The sequence below is a fragment of the Melanostigma gelatinosum genome (genome assembly GCF_949748355.1).
Source record: "Melanostigma gelatinosum genome assembly, chromosome: 23".
NCBI classification, from domain to species: Eukaryota; Metazoa; Chordata; class Actinopteri; order Perciformes; family Zoarcidae; genus Melanostigma; species Melanostigma gelatinosum.
The window spans coordinates 4,986,879-5,004,251 of NC_136656.1; the positions used below are offsets into that span (position 1 = coordinate 4,986,879).

The 17,373-nt window shown below is 44.3% G+C and overlaps 2 protein-coding genes across 5 annotated transcripts; one reads left to right on the top strand and one right to left on the bottom strand.

The window, feature by feature from the left end:
- Positions 1–2,620: 2,620 nt before the first annotated feature.
- On the bottom strand, positions 2,621–12,497 carry gba2 (glucosidase, beta (bile acid) 2). Of its 3 annotated transcripts, none has more exons than XM_079296023.1 (18): positions 12,320–12,497; positions 11,511–12,086; positions 9,888–9,979; positions 9,553–9,668; positions 8,912–9,130; positions 8,525–8,764; positions 8,232–8,334; positions 7,578–7,731; positions 7,149–7,274; positions 6,817–7,001; positions 6,465–6,569; positions 6,257–6,364; positions 6,003–6,154; positions 5,763–5,869; positions 4,765–4,907; positions 4,345–4,460; positions 3,826–4,017; positions 2,621–3,650 (listed from the first exon to the last, which is right to left on the bottom strand). In XM_079296023.1, exons 2-18 carry the CDS (start codon positions 11,702–11,704, stop codon positions 3,396–3,398), a joined length of 2,607 nt encoding a protein of 868 aa, XP_079152149.1. In that variant the 5' UTR covers positions 11,705–12,086; positions 12,320–12,497; the 3' UTR covers positions 2,621–3,395. The 3 variants fall into 3 exon arrangements, with proteins under 3 accessions (XP_079152149.1, XP_079152150.1, XP_079152151.1); XM_079296024.1 differs by having other exon boundaries at positions 12,233–12,497; XM_079296025.1 differs by having other exon boundaries at positions 12,339–12,355.
- A 522-nt stretch (positions 12,498–13,019) lies between these two features.
- Positions 13,020–16,987, top strand: rgp1 (GP1 homolog, RAB6A GEF complex partner 1). 2 transcript variants are annotated; one of them, XM_079296038.1, is made up of 9 exons: positions 13,020–13,298; positions 13,542–13,657; positions 14,001–14,134; positions 14,319–14,402; positions 14,632–14,781; positions 15,142–15,288; positions 15,515–15,642; positions 15,743–15,920; positions 16,278–16,987. In XM_079296038.1, the coding sequence occupies exons 2-9, from the start codon at positions 13,542–13,544 to the stop codon at positions 16,499–16,501; spliced, it is 1,161 nt and encodes a 386-aa protein (XP_079152164.1). In that variant the 5' UTR covers positions 13,020–13,298; the 3' UTR covers positions 16,502–16,987. The 2 variants fall into 2 exon arrangements, with proteins under 2 accessions (XP_079152164.1, XP_079152165.1); XM_079296039.1 differs by lacking the exon at positions 13,020–13,298 and having other exon boundaries at positions 13,544–13,657; positions 14,319–14,406.
- The last annotated feature ends 386 nt before the right edge of the window (positions 16,988–17,373 follow it).

Consider the following 17,373-nt stretch of genomic DNA (forward strand, 5'->3'; position numbering starts at 1 on the left):
TGGGCTTGAACCACCAACCTTTCGGTTAACAGCCGAACGCGCTGACCAATTGCGCCACAGAGACAGGTCTGATACAAAGTTGGTTAGGCCCGAACTGCAAGCCCCTCCCACTTGCTTTTGTTATTCATTGCTAGAAGGTTGGGCTCTACATTTTGTAAAACTTTATTTTCCTGGATTAGCATTATTTACCTGGAATAGCTTAAGGTGTGTTTGCTTTTAAAATATTGTAGATCATTGCACTTCGGACAACATCTGATGATATTCCTCAATTTGTTGGTTTTTGGAGGCTTAGCTCTGATCGTGGAAACTACCTTTTCCAAATTTGCTCTTTTTATAAGCTCACAATGTCCCTGGGTGCATCCAGTGGCACTGCACACAGTAATCGGCACCACCACCAACGGTGGCGTCATCCTGACTAAGTACCGCTGTACCAGAGGGTCCACATCCCTGGAGTCCTTTCACATCCACCTGAACATGTTCATTCCAGGTTGGTGTCTCTCTTGTGTTTTATATTTTAAATAACTTTTAGGTTATTTACTGAAAGCATTACTCAGATAGGAAAGCAATACAATGTTGGGTTTGGGGTTTTTTTCTTCCAGGAACTAGTGCAAATGCACTGAATTTCCAGCTGTACCTCCTGGAAGGCCTGAACAGGTGGAACCAGGATCGGGGGACTGCAGCGGTGACCGGCAGGCCGTCATCTTTCCTTACCTACTCCGGTGACGTGAGCCAGTCTGTTAACAACAACAGCCTGATAGTGTTTGGCCGGGCATTGGTACCAACCTTCAGGCCACCTTCCATATACACTGGTATGTCTCGTTAATATCTGGTTACATAACTGAAGTTTAACAAGTCTTTATTTGTATCTTTCCCATTGTCAAAGCCATCCATTCACACATATCATAATATACATACAACTCTAATTCAAAATGATAAATGCCTTGGTTACAACTAAAAGTGTGTGTGTGTGTGTGTCTCTGTTCTTTTTTGTAGGAGAGCTCATTGGTGTTGACTACTTGCTGAGTCAGACTGGACGGCCCCTGTCAACCATCCCCGACTCAGAGGAGACAGACGACATGCTGGAGGATGCGGATGAGTGTGAGGGAGGAGAAGAAGACAAGGGCTTTGAGGAAGATAACAATGACCCAAGCTTCTCTGTCTCCTCCTGGACTTCTCTGTCTCCTCCTGGACTTCTCTGTCCTCTGAACCTCTCTCTTCCTCTCAGCCCGCTGCATGCTCCCAGGCTTCTGCCACCGTGCAGCAGGCAGGTGTCTCCTCTGCGCTTGATTCAGCATCTCCTGACAAGTCTGGGGTATATAAATACATAATTATGTGTAAAGATATACAATCACTGTCTCTATTTTTGTCCCATCTCAATGTTTTCAAATTGTGTTGCTCATCTCAATTTTCTTGTTCAGGCTGTGGATGATTCTGCCAAGCTGTCAACTCTGTCCATGCCTGGCATGCCAGAGTGTCTGGTGGACCTGAGGAACCCTCTACCCCCTGCTAATGTGTGCTCCCCTTCTGTATCCCCCCCCCCCAGCTAGGCCTGACTGACCAGTACTACCTGCCTGGCAGCACCGTTGGCCAGGTGAAGAGGAAGGTCTTGGCCACCACAGTCGCAGCACCGACGTCTGCGAAGCTGCATACCCAGTGGCAGCTCCTCCCTGCTCCACCCGCTCCACCCTCGGCCCCTCAGCCAGTGTCGCAGCAGCACCTCTTCCTTGCTCCACCTCAGCTGGCGATGCTGGCTCCAGTGACCTTACAGGTGGCTGCCCTCGTTGCTGTGCCACAGGCCCTGGGTTTCAGACCCTCCGCTGCCCTTCCTGCTCCTGCTCGTGTACCAGTCTGCCGAAAGCTGACCCGCAGAGTACTGCACAACACGTGCAAGAAATTCAGGCACTTCAGGACGGTGGCGACTGGACACAGTCAGTATAAGGGGACAATATACTGCCCCTCAGTAGAGCGTGTCCCCAAGGAGCAGTGATTGGAGGACATAAAAAAAAAGATAAGTTTGTTTAACCCCTCTACCAGAGGCATAGACACTGGAATTTATGTATGTAGTTATGTATATATTTTCTAATGGTTACAATGTTCAGATTTGGTTGAAACTGATTTAGAGAAGTGTTGATTTAATTGTAGTCATTTCAAGGCTGTAGTTTGTGATGCTGTTTTCTTTTATATATTATATTATTTTTTATTTAGTGTTTATAATATTTTGTCCTCCCTAGTTATATAAGTAAGGATAGGAAAATAAAAGTGTGGCTTATTCATATGTTTTGTGTAAAAAACGAGAAACTGTCCAATAATAATTAAAGAAAAAGGTTGCAGATGTTCTTTAGTATGTTTGGTATCTACCAGTCACATCACTCAGTCAACACCCTGATGACATCAAGACAGCAGAACATTTATTCTACAAAATCGATCAACTTGGAAGATAAAAATAATCTATGTATGGATAGTATAAGTATATAATCTAGACTAGACTCGGGACATTTTACAATGCATCCGCGCTGGTGACAATCATGGATGAACGCATTATGCCTCATGCAGCTTATTATTTGTATTTCCTAACTACTGACATTTTTCCCATATACATTTCATTGACAACACAGTGATCCTGCTTTTGTATCTTATTCAGTCATTTATTCAGCATGATTGTCATGAGTATTGGATTTTATAAAACATACTAAATGTTGCCGCTACATTAATATACTGCAGGTATGGCCAACATGCAACAAGGCACCAAATGCCATAAAAAAATAAAAAAAACTTAATTTCCAACACTATTCATCACTGAGCATTCATATGCAAGTAGTGGAAATCCTCAAATTTACTTTTATTTCAAGTCTATATCTTTCAAATCTGGTTTGATTCACTCACAGGCTGTCAAAATACAACAATGACTACATGTGGCTGATCTAATAACACAAAACAGTCCTCAAATATTAAGCATGTTAACTAGTTCCAAGTATGACATAATTATTAATTACATGTGAAATGTAGTGCGTTCATGTATGTGTACAAATAGACAATATGTTGCTGAAACACAAGGCCAATTTGTAATTAACAATACACACTGGCTATGATTTTGACATTGCCTGGTTAGCGCCCTACACTGCACAACTTAAGAAAATCAGAAACCCTTTGCAGTCTCCTGGAAAATGTTCAACTCATCAAACAATATGATGTTTAGTAGCGACTGAAGTTCTGTCAGTTCTGCCTCAAACATCTGAAGCAAAACAAACTGGAGAATTTTATTCAAGAAACCCAATCAAACAGACCCGTGCAGGGTGGGAGTGTACATGACCGAGTGGTGGCTGCAGGAGAGTTCGCAGGTCATTTTCAAAGGAACCTGCACTTTTCTAACCCCACCGGTCTTAATGGCTCAGGTACTAGCTCTCTTTTTCCCTCAGATCCTGTCCCTGCTCTCCGTCTGTGACTCCAGTTCCAGCCGAAGTGGTGCGATCCTTCTGTGAAGTGTTCAGTGCTAGCTGCATGGCCCAGACGCTCAGAGGCCTCATGTACGCCAGAGAGCGGTAGATGTTCTTCTCACAGTAGGCTTCAGGAGTCTGGAAGGCCATGCCCAGCCTCTCCCACACAGTCCGGTAGCAACCCTCCGCCGTGCGCATACCCTCCTCCTGCATACCCTGAGGAAAAAAGACAAGCGGCGTCAGGCATAAGTGGACGAAGCGTTAACACTAACCCCAGAACTGCAACAAAACTTGAAAGTATGCAGGCCTCCGAATGATAAATTACTTGAGTGTTTGCGTATTGTTTTACCCCATGACTGTGAAGTAGCTATTAAAAGACACACACGCTTACCTCATGGATCATAGTGGCTGCCAGTCCATACACTACTCCGATCCAGACCTCATCTGACTGGACGCTGGAGCGGTCAGGCACTCCTTCGGGACGCATGCCGTTAACTGCCCCCATCTGGCCTCCGGCGAAGCTCATCACATTCAGGTCAAAGACAGATTTTAGTGCGCTCTGGATTTTTTCTGTTGGAAAAGCCTGAAAGGGGGGGAGAGAGGGAGTGATGATGAGACTACGAGACGTAAGAAAAGAAATCTCAGAAAAGCCCTTTTCAATCTTAACAGGAGAGGAAGGTGGGATGTCTGAGACCTGCTCGGATGTGACTGTGGACTTCCTGTTCTTTGTCGGACCTACACGAGTTAAGATAAGTCTCTTCTCCTTTTCTCCTGCCTCAGGTGCATAATGTGCATTATCATTTTCAACCCTCAGCCATCTCGCTTTGCACTGCCCCTCACCCTGCTCATTGCCTCCTTGGACATTAGAGCGTGCTCACAGTTTAAAGGTGCCACTTGTGTTTGAACTTGCCTTGTAGTCTCCCTCTCCCAGCCCGGACGCTCTCAGGAACCAGTGGCCAGCACACTGGTCAGACATGACGCTGTTAGAAAGGTCTCTCCCACTGCTGTCGTAGTTGTAGTACTTTCCTAAACATGAAAGGAAAATAGAAAGAAAGTAAAGGCAGTTCACAACTCAAGCAACGTAGCTGTGGAAATAACAGGGATTTAAAAGGTATTATCTGCAACAATTTCCTACAAAAATCAACGTTTAGACTGATACAAAAAATAATCCCCCCTCACACTAGAACTAAACCGACAACGTATTATACGTTTAACTGAAGACTATTTTTTACTGTTTTAAATCCCTGATGAGTGACAGACTGGGTGTTATCGTAAGTAAATGAGTTTGTCATGCCTCTCACTATGAATTCAGAGATTTCATGGAACTCACCGTTCCACAGCAGTTTGTCAAACGCAGCACTGCCCCGGTCCAAGATGTCCCTGTAACGTTGGTACGTCTCCTCGTCTTCCAACAGTCTCGCCATTTTACACATCACACATAGGGACGCCAGCCACAGCCCACCACAGTACGCACTGTGACATACAAAATACAAGACTTTAAATCACGTCATGTTCATAAAAACCATGAGTTATTCAGTGGGGGGAAAATACAATGTATTAAGATCCTGACTTGCTTTGAATCTACACGTCTAATCAAACATTAGTCCTCACGTGACCTAAGTTCATTTCCCAGCTTTGGAACTTGTTTCTACAATCTTGCAGCCTGAAAGTATAAAACAGGAACTCTCAGTTTAGGAAGGAACTCTTATTCATCTTGGCTACAACCTCTGAATCATCCCCTCGGGTCACATTTAGAGAAGCACTGCAGCGACACACAACTCCATTTTTCATCATCTTGCCCACAACTCATCCCTTTTCCATTTCCTTCCCTCGCTCCCTTCCCCCTTCCATCTAATTCAGACTTAAAGTTTCTTTCTTTTGAGGGGTGCAATTACCGTAATTAAAAGACCTTTTTTAAGGATTAGATATAATTCAATCAAAACAGAGGGACTACATTATTATTAACATTATATATTTTAATGGTATTAGGTGTTGAATGTGTGTAAATGGTGACTGGGTAGCACTTAGGTCTTTCGGGAGGATGACCCTACCAGTATTTATTTTTCTGTGGTGCTAAACTTAAGTTCATGAAGCTTCAGAGTTATAAGGAAAAACATGAGCACGCACACAGATCGTTAGCATGTCAATAAAACATGCTTAAGTGTCGGCATGGCGGCCTTCATGATGCCGATTGGTAAAAGACAACCCAAGAGAGGGAGTCCTCTGTGCTGAGATTAAGGAATAAACATCACTCATCTGCGTATTTCTGTAACCTTTTCTCTACTGATGGTTATTTCAGGGCTTCCATGTTCGTCCTCATCTTCTCACCTTGGTCCAGTCACCGTCCAACCGTCATAGGTCTGGTCTGCATATCCAGAGTTCTCTATCAGCCCATCTCCATCCAGGTCGAACTTCATCTCTGACTCCATCACCGCCTAGCAGACCAACCAGAACAAAACCCTTGAGCAAGCGACATTTAATCCAGTATACTCGTGTTTTGCGTCACTACTACAGACGGGATCCAACTGTCAAATGCAGCACAACTAAGATGATCTCGGTCAGGTGTACCTGGCAGACGGGCCACATGTCCTGCAGGTACTGACTGTCCTGGGTGAGATGGAAGTCCCTGTAGACCTGCAGGACAAACTTCAGGTTCAGGTCCTTCCAGTCTGCAGTGTCATGGATGAGGTAGGCATTTACCCTCAGCCATGGCTCATCATCTATCATGTTGTAGTGAGAGGCAATACAACGATCAAAGGAAAGTCTCAGCACAGAACAGAACTGCTTAAAATGTAGTAAATCAAGCATCTTCTTTCTCTTACCTGGGTCTCCGATGTCGTGAGGCACCACATTTTTGGCCTTGACTGGAGAATACCGCCCACTCATCAGATGGAGCCTCTCTGTTGGGTCCTGCTGAACCACACTGCCAGCTGAGGAGAGATTATTGCTGTGAAACCTTGCTCTGGTATGACTCTTTATCAAATAGACATACAGTAGATAATTGATAAAACACTAAAACGCTTCACTCACCAATATCGTACTGCACACTCAAGGCAAGTTTGGGCCACAGCATGATGAGAGCAAAGGAGGCGTAGAAGTGCACATCGTACGTGTTGTACATCCTGTACTCCTGACCTGTGAGACAACAACAGCTTGGTAATGTGGGTCAAGTATTGTCACTTCTAAGGCTGTGTAATGTTAGTACTGTAGCCGAAGGCGTGTCAGTTGAGGGTAATTATTTCTTGTGCAACGGGTTTTTTTTTTTTGTTTTGAATACATGCAACTGTCAAAAAAAACGAATTATCAAAATAGTTGCAGATGTATTTGCTGCTCTCCATCGCGTCTCGCCTTGCAGGCTGACGGCTGTTTCAGTGGCGTTCACCTTCTAGGTAGGCGAAACGGCCAAACTCCTTGACGACGGCGGGCTGAGCTGGCAGCCCCCCGTCCTCGCTACGCACGCCGCCGCTGACATCGGCGTCCTCCGGTAGCTCCGTCCACACCGTCCCTCCGTCCACCACGAAGTACAGCTCGTTAAACAGGGCCGACTTGTACCAGGAGGGGAGAGAGCTGCAACAACAATCCCAGGTGACAGAATAAATTTAATTAAGCATGCATTGATGGAAAACTATTGATCGGTGTTATGTCGTCTGAATTTAGATTAAAAAAATGTTTTATTTCTCATGTAACCGACAGAGATGTTACAACTCAACATACCTGTCCTGCAGTATGGGTCGTTGCCACTCCTCGATGCTCTTCTCCCACTGTCTGTAGTGTGTTAGGGCGTAGTGGCTGAGCGAGGGGGACGCATCCGCTTTGCTCCCAAAGTAACGAGTGTATCTCCTGGAAACGGAAAAAGACAGCGGTTGTCACTCAAGGGTTTTTCTTTGCAATTAGGGAGACGTGTGCTTTCGTCACTGTGAATGATTCATGGGAGAAAATTGTTGTGCTGCATGTATGTGAAGAATGCATCTGTGACAGGGATTCAAAAAAAAAAAAAAGAGGGTCGAGCACGGACAGCCACAAAGCTGCGTTTAAGCTCGACACTGACAACACTAGTGTGGTCTTTTTTTCAGTTAAAAGTACCAAATGTAAAAGGGAGAAAGATCCCCGTAGCTTGTTTACGTTGCTGTGTGTTTGACGTACCTGAGGTGTGTCCTCTCCCTAGAGCCGAAGGTGATGGCGGGCATGTCCCAGGACAGGCAGAACTCCAGGCTGTTACGGCTCTGAGCCGGCACCGAGCAGCCCGCAGCCAGCGCCGCTGCCACCTTCTCTCCCTTAGGCGTCGGCGGGCTGGATCCTGCAGCGGTAAGAGTTGAACTTCATAGTTTTGACAGGTCGAGTTTGGTTTGGTTGCACCAAATGTTACCCCGCATGTTTAATGTCTCTGCTCACAGTGTTTGATGCTCGAGTGATGTATTGCTATTGTGGGTGTTTTTTTGGGGTTTTTTTTTACTGTGAATCAGTTTCTTTCATTCTACTTCTTTCCCCTTTTTCATGTTTCTGCTTCATGACCGTCTCATCCCTGCGCAGTCTGTTTTTAAACACTTGTAATTGTGGATCCCGCTGCATTTCTTGAACACCGGCCCTGCGTAGCCGTTTGAGGAAGAGACGATTGGTGAATGTTTGGCATTGACGTGGAGTAGCTGGGGGTCAGGATAGCCCACTGGTCGGGGCTTAGGACTTGGAACAAAGCGGGTCACTACTACTTTGGCGAGCATGAACGTTTCGCCACTCGTGAGAGCTTGAATGCTACGAAGGGCGGACAAGCAGTGGGATTCATCGTAACTCAGCACTGACCTGTAGGCGAGTCCAGCCGTCCGTCAGTGATGAGGTCACTCCACAGGCCGCTGCAGGTTCCCTTCGGACTGAACGCTGTCTGGTGACTGACCTCCCTGTCAGGCTGTTGCACACAAACACTCCTGGTAAATCTAAAACCTAATGCTCACTAACACCACAGATTCCACAACCAGTTGATTCTTGAGACTATTGTTGCAAATGCTGTTTATTCCTCGGGGATTTGCTTGCTCAGCTGCTTACAGTGCAATCTACCACAAAAACCTCGGAAGCTGCTAAAAGCTCGGAACGCAAACCTGTTCTCGGGCTGCGATGCACAGAGTGTAAGGGTTCACTGTAGGGCAGTGATGGAGCAAGACCCCCGACACCGCCTCCCCCTCCTTCTCCAGGTGGAATGGTTCATTCCAGTGTCCCCCGCTCTTGTCGTCCTTGTGACCCGACCCGTTGACCATCGTGAACATGATGGAGACATCCAGAGCGTAGTCATTGTTGTTCTCTATGTCCCACACAAATACTGCCACCGGGAGACTCGAGTCCTGAGGAAAAGGAGATAAACGTGGAGGAATCATCGTGAAGAACAAATGATTTCTACTTGCAACTGCAAACAACATATTTTCTCACATCAAATCAAATGCACAGGTCTGACAAAGGTAGAATAACTATATTGGGATTGTTTGAATTACCTTGTAGTCATGCGGGATGACGGGGGAGATCTGTCTGCAGGTTAATGTGACGTTTTGTCCCGGCAGGTGGTAGACGGTCCAGGCGCGGGGGTACAAGGCGTGATAGAAGGCATACTCTCCGCAGTAGCCCCAGTTCCAGCCTTGTAGTGTGGGAGGACGCTCTACGGACAACACCTGCTGGTAAACTGTTTGCCCCCCCCGACGCAGACACACTGTGAACTAAGAACAGAAAAAGGATGTGAATACAGGGAATTTATTTTTGTGTAAGTTAAAAGATAAGACATTACATGTCCCAGAATGCCCTCTGATAACCCTTTAGGTGAAATGTCTGAACCCGATTGTGCATCCAGCTGTTGGTTATACGTTCAGGTGGAAGGCGCTAAAGTCGTTATGACAAGAACAGCAAGAGAGCGGGTTTTTCCGGGAACAAAGAGTCACACCCTTTAATCAAACAACACCATGACTACTGTAAATAATCTGGTACTTCTGTGTCTCCGTTTGTTTTCCGAGATACAAATGAGTTAGCGTGCAATTATACAGGACATAAAAGGATCAAAGTAACTAAATATCCTTTGGTGTTGTTGTTTTGATGATGTAGTACGCTTTCACACCAGCCTCCGTCTATTTGAGATCATGCAGACCTGGTTTGCTGTGACAGTTTTGTAGTGGTACATCCCAGGGTTAAGTTGCCATCTGCAGAACTCCCCCCTCCAACCTCTGGTGATGGTTCCTCCTCCAATGCCGCCAAGTGGAGCACCTGCAATTTAGAGTATGGCGTCAACGTTGAATAGAGTTTTGATCCAATATTAGAGGATCAGAGCCAACCTTAAACACCGACGATGTAGACGAATGCTAGAGGCACCAACCATCCATACAGTTTTTAAAAGGTGCTTATATGTATTGATGTTTTTACTTTGCATCCATTGGATTATGTATCGATGTGTAAGTTACGCCCCTTGTGAGATCCTGAACTCACCGTATATTTGACGTAAGGGTTGGGCACGAAACATATCAATGAATGGAGCCTTCTTCTCCACCTGGGTCTTCTTGTACCACCATTTTAGATACCTGGACGAACACAAACACACCATCGAGCACACAGATCACCGTACAATCATAAGTGGAAGAGCTTAAAGCAAATGAAGATGGCTGAAAACAAGCAAGGAAATCAGCAAATATTCAGTCAGTTATAACACAGCTTAGCATGACACCCTAACTACAGTCATGTGTTACAGGGTTATGAATAGGCTCTTATCTTATCAAATGAGTTGATGATTAACCAACACAAGCACATGTGCAGTTGGTTAACATGCTTTTTCTCCGTGCCTGTTTAAAGGGCATTTTTAATCCTTGAGCACTGGAAGAGAAAGAGGGAATTGTGCAGCTCCATAGAGGAAGCACTTGTAAGTTGAGGGGAATGAAGTCAAAGTGGCCGCTCTACTCTTACCCGACTCATGTTAGCAGTGCGAGTATGTGTAGCACGTGTGCAGGAATGTGTGTCCAGTTGCAGCACCGGGGTTGTGGTGTAAAATATTAATGAGGCTGCGTTACAAAAGGTTTCAAACGGCTCCCGAGGCCCGAGGATCAGAAGATCGCGGTTAACACGAGTCATTTATGTTCTGAACTCCCGGACACGGTGGACTTTCTGCTCAAATGCAGAACGCTGCTGCAGGGTTGCAGGGGTTGAGTGCTACAAATCTCTTGCAAAACTACTGTGAATGCCAATGCAGGGCCGGACTGTATTGCAAACAATGACTTCAGAGGAAAAGCAACAAAGGGCCGCTCCACTCGGGACATGAATAGGATCAGTTAAAGAGAGTTATTTGAAGCCGCGGCAGGTTGCATTATTGTCGGGGTCTTGTTGTTCTGCGGGTCGGCTCTAATGCAGACGGTCCTCGCCCTGTTCTGGCTCTGAATACAGGCCACGTACATTGTGCTAACCTCAATCTAACCTGTGCGCAGGTATAGTGGTATAGTAATCCTACATTGCAAAACATCTCCTTCCAATGATGAAGAGCTGACGGTGTGCCTCTACTTGGGTTGAATCATACAACACCCTCTCCAAACAACCTCCTCCAACATAATCTGTACAATGATTGACAAATGCCGCCACATAGATTAACCGACATCGGCGAAAAAGCTTCGTCAGCTTTTTTGTTTGTTGCATTGGCCTAAACTGAGGCAGCAGTGTGTGTGTGTTTAGTTTTGCAGCAACATTGCAACAGATTTGAAGTGAAGCAAGACTGTGGCTCAATGTTAACTTAAAGTGCTTCTATGTGGTTTGCTCACAGCTGTAAAGGAAACGACGACGTGTCGTGTCGAGCATGAACGAGCTCTGTTGTAACATTGCACTGCAGGTGTCACTGTGTGAAAAAGAAGCAGCGGCGAATATCTCGGGTGTGGCTTTCATCGTCATAGAAAACTGGTTGTGGACCAACAGATGTTTTGATTTTTACACTGCCTTAAGTAAATACTCCCTTCTCATTGAACTAATCAGTGTCTCAACTCAGAGTATTTCAACTGTGCTCAAGTGTACTGCTTGTAAACAGGAGTGCATGTGCAGTGTTTTGTACTGTACATGAGGGTTAGGGTGTCTCACCTGATTCCGAGCCCGATGTGCTCCACGACGTTGGACAGTGAGACGTCTTTTGCTTGAAAGGGCTTCCTCTTCTCCTTGAACTCGTGCGCCAGACAGATCCGCCAACCCTCCTTGGGTACTCCACATCCCACTTCCTTAGAGACATAGCTACTCATGAGGTCCGCTGAGGATTTCTCACCCCACTCTGTGTTCATTTTAGCAGGATACTCAATGGGGAGCTTAAAGTATGTACGAATGGAGGCCAAAAAAACACTTTGGGATTACAAACGGGGAGTTGTCACCAGCTTTTTGCCAAAGGAGTGAGTTTATCGTGCATTCAATATGGAGCAGAAATGCTGAGGAGCTTCCTTCGTGTAGAAGGTCCCAGTGCCATTATAACATTGATATTATCCACAAGAGAAATTAGCCTCTATATCATCGGGGACCAGATGCAGCAAGTTGCATCAACAACACCCTCTGGATTCCTGTTTTTAGGAGGTTGCAGACCCCTTTGCCCCCCTTTTGCAATGGAGTCCTGATGTTTCAGCAGCAACTGGATGGATGACAGCTTAAGACCAACAGGACGTATCGGGACACCTACAATGAGATCAAAGAGGATCAAACTAAATGGGTTAAAACGGAGTGATCACATTTAAACTGCAGGACGGTGGAGATCAAGCATGCGTCAAAGTAACCTACGTTGCAACAGTAGGTTTAGATCACCTTTGCCATTAATGACGTACCGTTAGCTAAAACAACCCCATGTAGCAATGGCTAACAACAGTAGCTAACTAGGCATTCAAAATAGTTGATTCTGTTTTTGTAAATACCAGAGTTAGCGCGTCATACCACTGCTGCTACACACCAGACCTCTGCGTTGTCAGTTAGCAAGGCGCTCTGGATGAAAATCATTGATAGTTATGACAATATGCCCTCAGCGTTAACTCTCAGATAACACGAGCGCGCAGGTTGCCATCGCATACCGCCTCCTTTTACAATATTGGCAGATCCAAACTACAACCAAGCCACTGGGCCTACCTGAGACGAAATATCAAAAAATGGCTAATTGTTGCTGGTAGTTTAATGGAGTCAAAATCAGTGAACACTGTTCACTGAACAGCCAGGAAGTAATTTATGTCTGACAAACCTGACCCAGGGATTACAAAACTATTGACAGCAAAGCTGCTGCTAAGGCTGTACCATTATGGGTATGAGGGGGGGGATTACATTCACCCCCACGTATTAATCTTGCCTCCAACTGACATTCATCGGCACATTAAAAAAACCTTGCTATTTATATAAATCTTATAAAACAACTTATGTCGATTGCGACAGTATTGGCACACAAAAACAACGATTATTTGTGAATATTGAGTTTACAACTCCCTACTAGTTACCATAGCAACATTCCACCGCTAGTCTCCTGTGCCACGGGACGTCTTCTAAGTGGCCGACCAAAAACTATTACTGGGATTCTACACTGCCCTTTTTTATTCTTTCAGACATATTTTAACGATTGAGATACCACTGTGATGTTAAAGAGATCCTATACTTATATATTTATTTTCGGTTTTTTCTGATACTTGTTATTTAGGAGTTTTACTTTTCCTTGGTTCGTGATTGGTCATAAAGCACCCGGATGTTTATTTGTTTACTGTAGCTGTGCTGGAACGCTAGCTAACCAGATACGCAATGCCTAACGTTAGTTCTTCTGGAAAGAAAGTCAAATTGTGCATCGTTTTACTCAATAAGCGAATTTAGGTGCACCCTGTGATAAGACCACTGTCTACTGCTACTGTCTGTTCAAAGGTATGCATTGCAATTCCCCTTGAAACAGCAGCCATTAGCTAGCAAGCGACACCAAACAAGTTAACTTCTGTCTTCAGTCTGCTTGTTGTGGTAATAAGTGTATGAAAACTCAGCTAACTTAATTATCATCTTGCTAGGATAACAAAGTGTTTTGGATCCAAATGCATTTTATTTTCCATAACAGTGATTTTATGTTTAATGTCGGTTACGTAACGTTGGTGTTGTCGGTGTGTGTGGTTACAGATGATCGAGGTGGTGGCCTCCATGGCCCGGGGCCCCGTGTTTCTCGCCGGGGAGCTCATGGAGAGTCTCATAACTTTTACCAACCCGATGTCCCACCTGTCCACCTCAGCCAGCTGGTAGGACTGAACTCCCTTCACCTCTTTATTCATCACAGACCTGAAAATAAAACCTAGAGATGCCAATTTCTGTCTGTTGAGACAACATCCAAATCAGCAAAGAGTACTAGACAGAATCATATTTAAAATATAATGTAGATGGAAGACTAAGGTCCTTGTGTGCACAAACAAGGGATGGTACCCCACTACTGGCAATTCCCAAGGGCAGATAATAATAGTATTCAGGATCTGTACGTCATTATTTTTACACAAATTGTAACCCCGTGTGGACATGGACCATGTGATGCAGGACACTCTATAAACTCCCCTTGTGTAACCCTTGTGTTTTCTGGCTGTGTCCCAGTGAGATGCTGGCATGGGCCAGTGCCCAGATCCACTGCCAGTTTCATGCCTGTGAGAACAGAGTGGCTCTGCCGGCCCAGGGCAACAAACAGGACGTCCAGGCTGAGAGCAACACGGTGCTCATTCCAAACAGAGGTTAGTTATCTGAGATAAGCAGAAATCAAAATCACTATCATGCATATAAACACATTCATTGGAGTATATTTACATGGAGTATGTGTTATGTTTTAAGATAAACAACATTTTAAAGGGCTCTGGATATTATTAGCTTTGTTTTATTAGCCTTATTACTTCATGTGTAAAATGCTTTCTTTAACAGGAGAGAGAGGTCAGTGTGTTCTGGACACACCACCTAAGATATTATTCTGTGACCTGCGCCTGGACCCTGGGGAGAGCAAAACCTGTATGTGTGTACATATGTGATTAACATAAGTCATAAAACTATGACAAAATAAGGCTACTTTTAAAAGGAAGAAATAAAAACCACAGAGATTGCTTGTCGAAATGACAACTTTACGTCATAGAGATGTTAAACGTTTCTTATCCAGTATTTTTTGCAACATTTATAAAGTAACATATTTGTTTCTGTGTGTGATTCAAACAGTGTGACGTGCGTATTCGCTCTCCCACAGATTCGTACAGTGAGATCGTACCCGTAGATGGTCCTCCTAGTTTCCGTGGTCAGGCGGTGAAGTACGTCTACAAACTGACCATCGGCTGCCAGAGAGTCAACTCTCTGATCAAACTACTCCGGGTTCCCTTCAGAGTGCTGGTTCTGCAAGGTGAGCTGCATTTGGACTACTTTTAATTTCAGTTGCTCGCATTGTGCCGCAAAGATTCCAGCGCTAATGAGGTGTGTCACTTACACTTTGAAACCGCAGGAGAAATGATTACTCATAGTTAAGCATTATATATGAAGAACAGAATGAGGAAAACTACAGCAACAACCGGATGAACGCTGATTAAAACAAAGGAAAGGGACCCGTTTATTTAGCTATTTATTCTACTCTTTGAGTCTGTAGAAATAACAACAGTTTAGTGCCTCGCCTACAAATGGCGTTGCAAAAATTCTTTAGACGTTATCTGACTTCTATCACGCTGAGAAATGTTGCATTTTTGACATTTTCCTGTCCAACCTGTAGGCATGCCGGAGCCTCCATTCCCCCAGGATGAGGAGGTTTCCCCCTCCAACCCGTTCCTGGAGGAAGAGGAAGCGAGCCGCAGGGATGCTCGGCCTTTGGAGAGAGCATTGGACATGCTGATGGTCACTACCTCAAGACGCTGCCCCCGTGAGTCACTGCTCTGTCTCGCTGCTCTTTGTTACAGTTTAAAGCACTGTATTATATAACTCAACCCAAAGCAGGATTCATGTTTGTCTGTTTAAGTTATTATTGCTATTTTATTGTCTCTGGGCCTGTAAATAATACTGTTATTCTACTTTCATCTTCTTTTCTGACTAATGTTTTCCACTGTTTTTTTATTTGGATGGCTTGTGTGTTCCTTTGTGTTGTCCAGAGATGTTTAATATCACCAATGTTCGTGGGAAAGTGGCAAAGTTCTGCATCTTCAAGATGGTTTACAGACTCGGGGAGGACATCATCGGCACATTCAACTTCTCAGAGGGAGACATTCCCTGCCTGCAGGTTTGTTTGCCGGTCTTTTTTTTTTTGTACATTTCTGCTCCCTCTGTTTTTGTACATTCGTTTTTAAGACTTGAATCATATTTGTGTATATGTCTTCCAGTATTCTGTGAGCCTTCAGAACGAGGAGGAGATCCAGCAGCAGTACCAGCGGCGCCCCGGACAGGTCATCAGTGTGACTGGATACGGGCGACACATGGAGTCCTGCCTCCACACGGCCTCCAGCCATTTCTCTCTCCCTGTCCCCCTCAACGTCACGCCGGGCTTCAGCACAGACATCGGTCAGTCGTCGGCAAATATACTTAATATACTTAATGTTAATAGAAATCATTCACACATCACATGTTGAGCATTTTACACATATCAAGTGAAAACTTTAACAGTTTTGTCCCACCCAGGTAAAAGCACCAGGTGGAGTTTTTGACCACAATTTGACCACAAACATAATATTCATATTTGCAGATTCATTGTGACTTACACTTTCTGAAGTTATCATTATCGCTGATGTCCATGGTAAAAAAAATGGCCAAAAATCCGCTTTGAAGTCAAGAAAAAAATGCTTTCGGATAACTTCAGAATCCTCACTTATAAATCACACATCAACTGAACCACCAAACATTTGAACTCTGCCTGTACAGTGACGCTGAGGTGGCGCCTTCACTTTGAATTCGTCACCGCCAGGGAGCCCATGGAACCGCCCACGGTTCTGCAGAACCAATCAGAGGTCACAGTTTGGGCAGGGGCGGAGCATGTCGATGTGGATACCTTCAGCTGGGATCTGCCCATCAAAGTCCTGCCCACCAACCCGGCCTTGGGGTCCTACATGTCCCACTTTACAGGGACCAACAGCATCAGTATTTGACTGTTGTGTACGAGAGATAGTCGCGAGTTACTATGTTTCTGAGGATATCTGTGTGTGTGTGTGTGTGTGTGAGAGAGTGTGCGAGAGAGACAGAGACAGGTTTTTTCTTTGCAGATGAGAACAGAGGTATACATTTCAGTAACAAAGGAGCATTATTTTTGTTTCTCTTGTATATGCAGTGCCAGTGATGATTCCATATGTATATTATGCAACTTATGTTTTGCCTTTTTTCATATGCATTTTGCAGTGCGTCTTAACTTTTTGGACCCTTATGACGTGCAGCTATCTCCGTGGTTGATGTATATTTCTGTATTTATTTCATTTTGATTCCTTTACTCACTCTCTTTCTCATTTCATGAAAAAAAATGTTTCTCACTCAAAATGTTTTTATTGTAAACTGTTTTTTTTTCTCAGCTTGAGCAAAAGCTTTATCAAGATGTAAATGCTACAAGAGAAAAAACAATAAAAAGTGTGATTTAAATTTGATAGATTACATGTGAGGAAGTCCGTCATTAATTCACAAAACACAGTTTTCTTTGTAAACAAGATTTTTATTTTGAGCGTAAATGGGTTACAGCAGAGAACAGGTCAAATCCAACAGGAATTCATAAATTTACAATTAGTAATTATTGGATTAATTAAAGAATCGGACACAGCCTACTGTAATAACTCATTTTTAAAAAACAATGATGCCTAAACATTTTTAAATGTATTACTGAGGTGCATTATTTGGTGGGCTCAGTGTTAAAAATATTCTCTGCTGGATTTTTACTTAAATATATTTTCACAGACACACTTCACTCACATTTCCTTCATACAATCCAAAAAGCACAGATGCCGTTAAAGTGTTTCATATTAGTACAGTGTGTATA

Bases quoted from the DNA above. Each gene is read 5' to 3' on its own strand.
- gba2 (XM_079296023.1), bottom strand. From the start codon at position 11,704: ATGAACACAGAGTGGGGTGAGAAATCCTCAGCGGACCTCATGAGTAGC. The intron at 4,908-5,762 runs GTGAGAAGATGA...TGTATGTCACAG, and splicing joins TGGACGGTGACTGGACCAAG to TGCGTACTGTGGTGGGCTGT. The intron at 3,651-3,825 runs GTAAGCGTGTGT...TTTTTTCCTCAG, and splicing joins CAGCCACTATGATCCATGAG to GGTATGCAGGAGGAGGGTAT.
- rgp1 (XM_079296038.1), top strand. From the start codon at position 13,542: ATGATCGAGGTGGTGGCCTCCATGGCCCGGGGCCCCGTGTTTCTCGCC. The intron at 14,135-14,318 runs GTTAGTTATCTG...TTTCTTTAACAG, and splicing joins GGTGCTCATTCCAAACAGAG to GAGAGAGAGGTCAGTGTGTT. The intron at 14,782-15,141 runs GTGAGCTGCATT...TCCAACCTGTAG, and splicing joins CAGAGTGCTGGTTCTGCAAG to GCATGCCGGAGCCTCCATTC.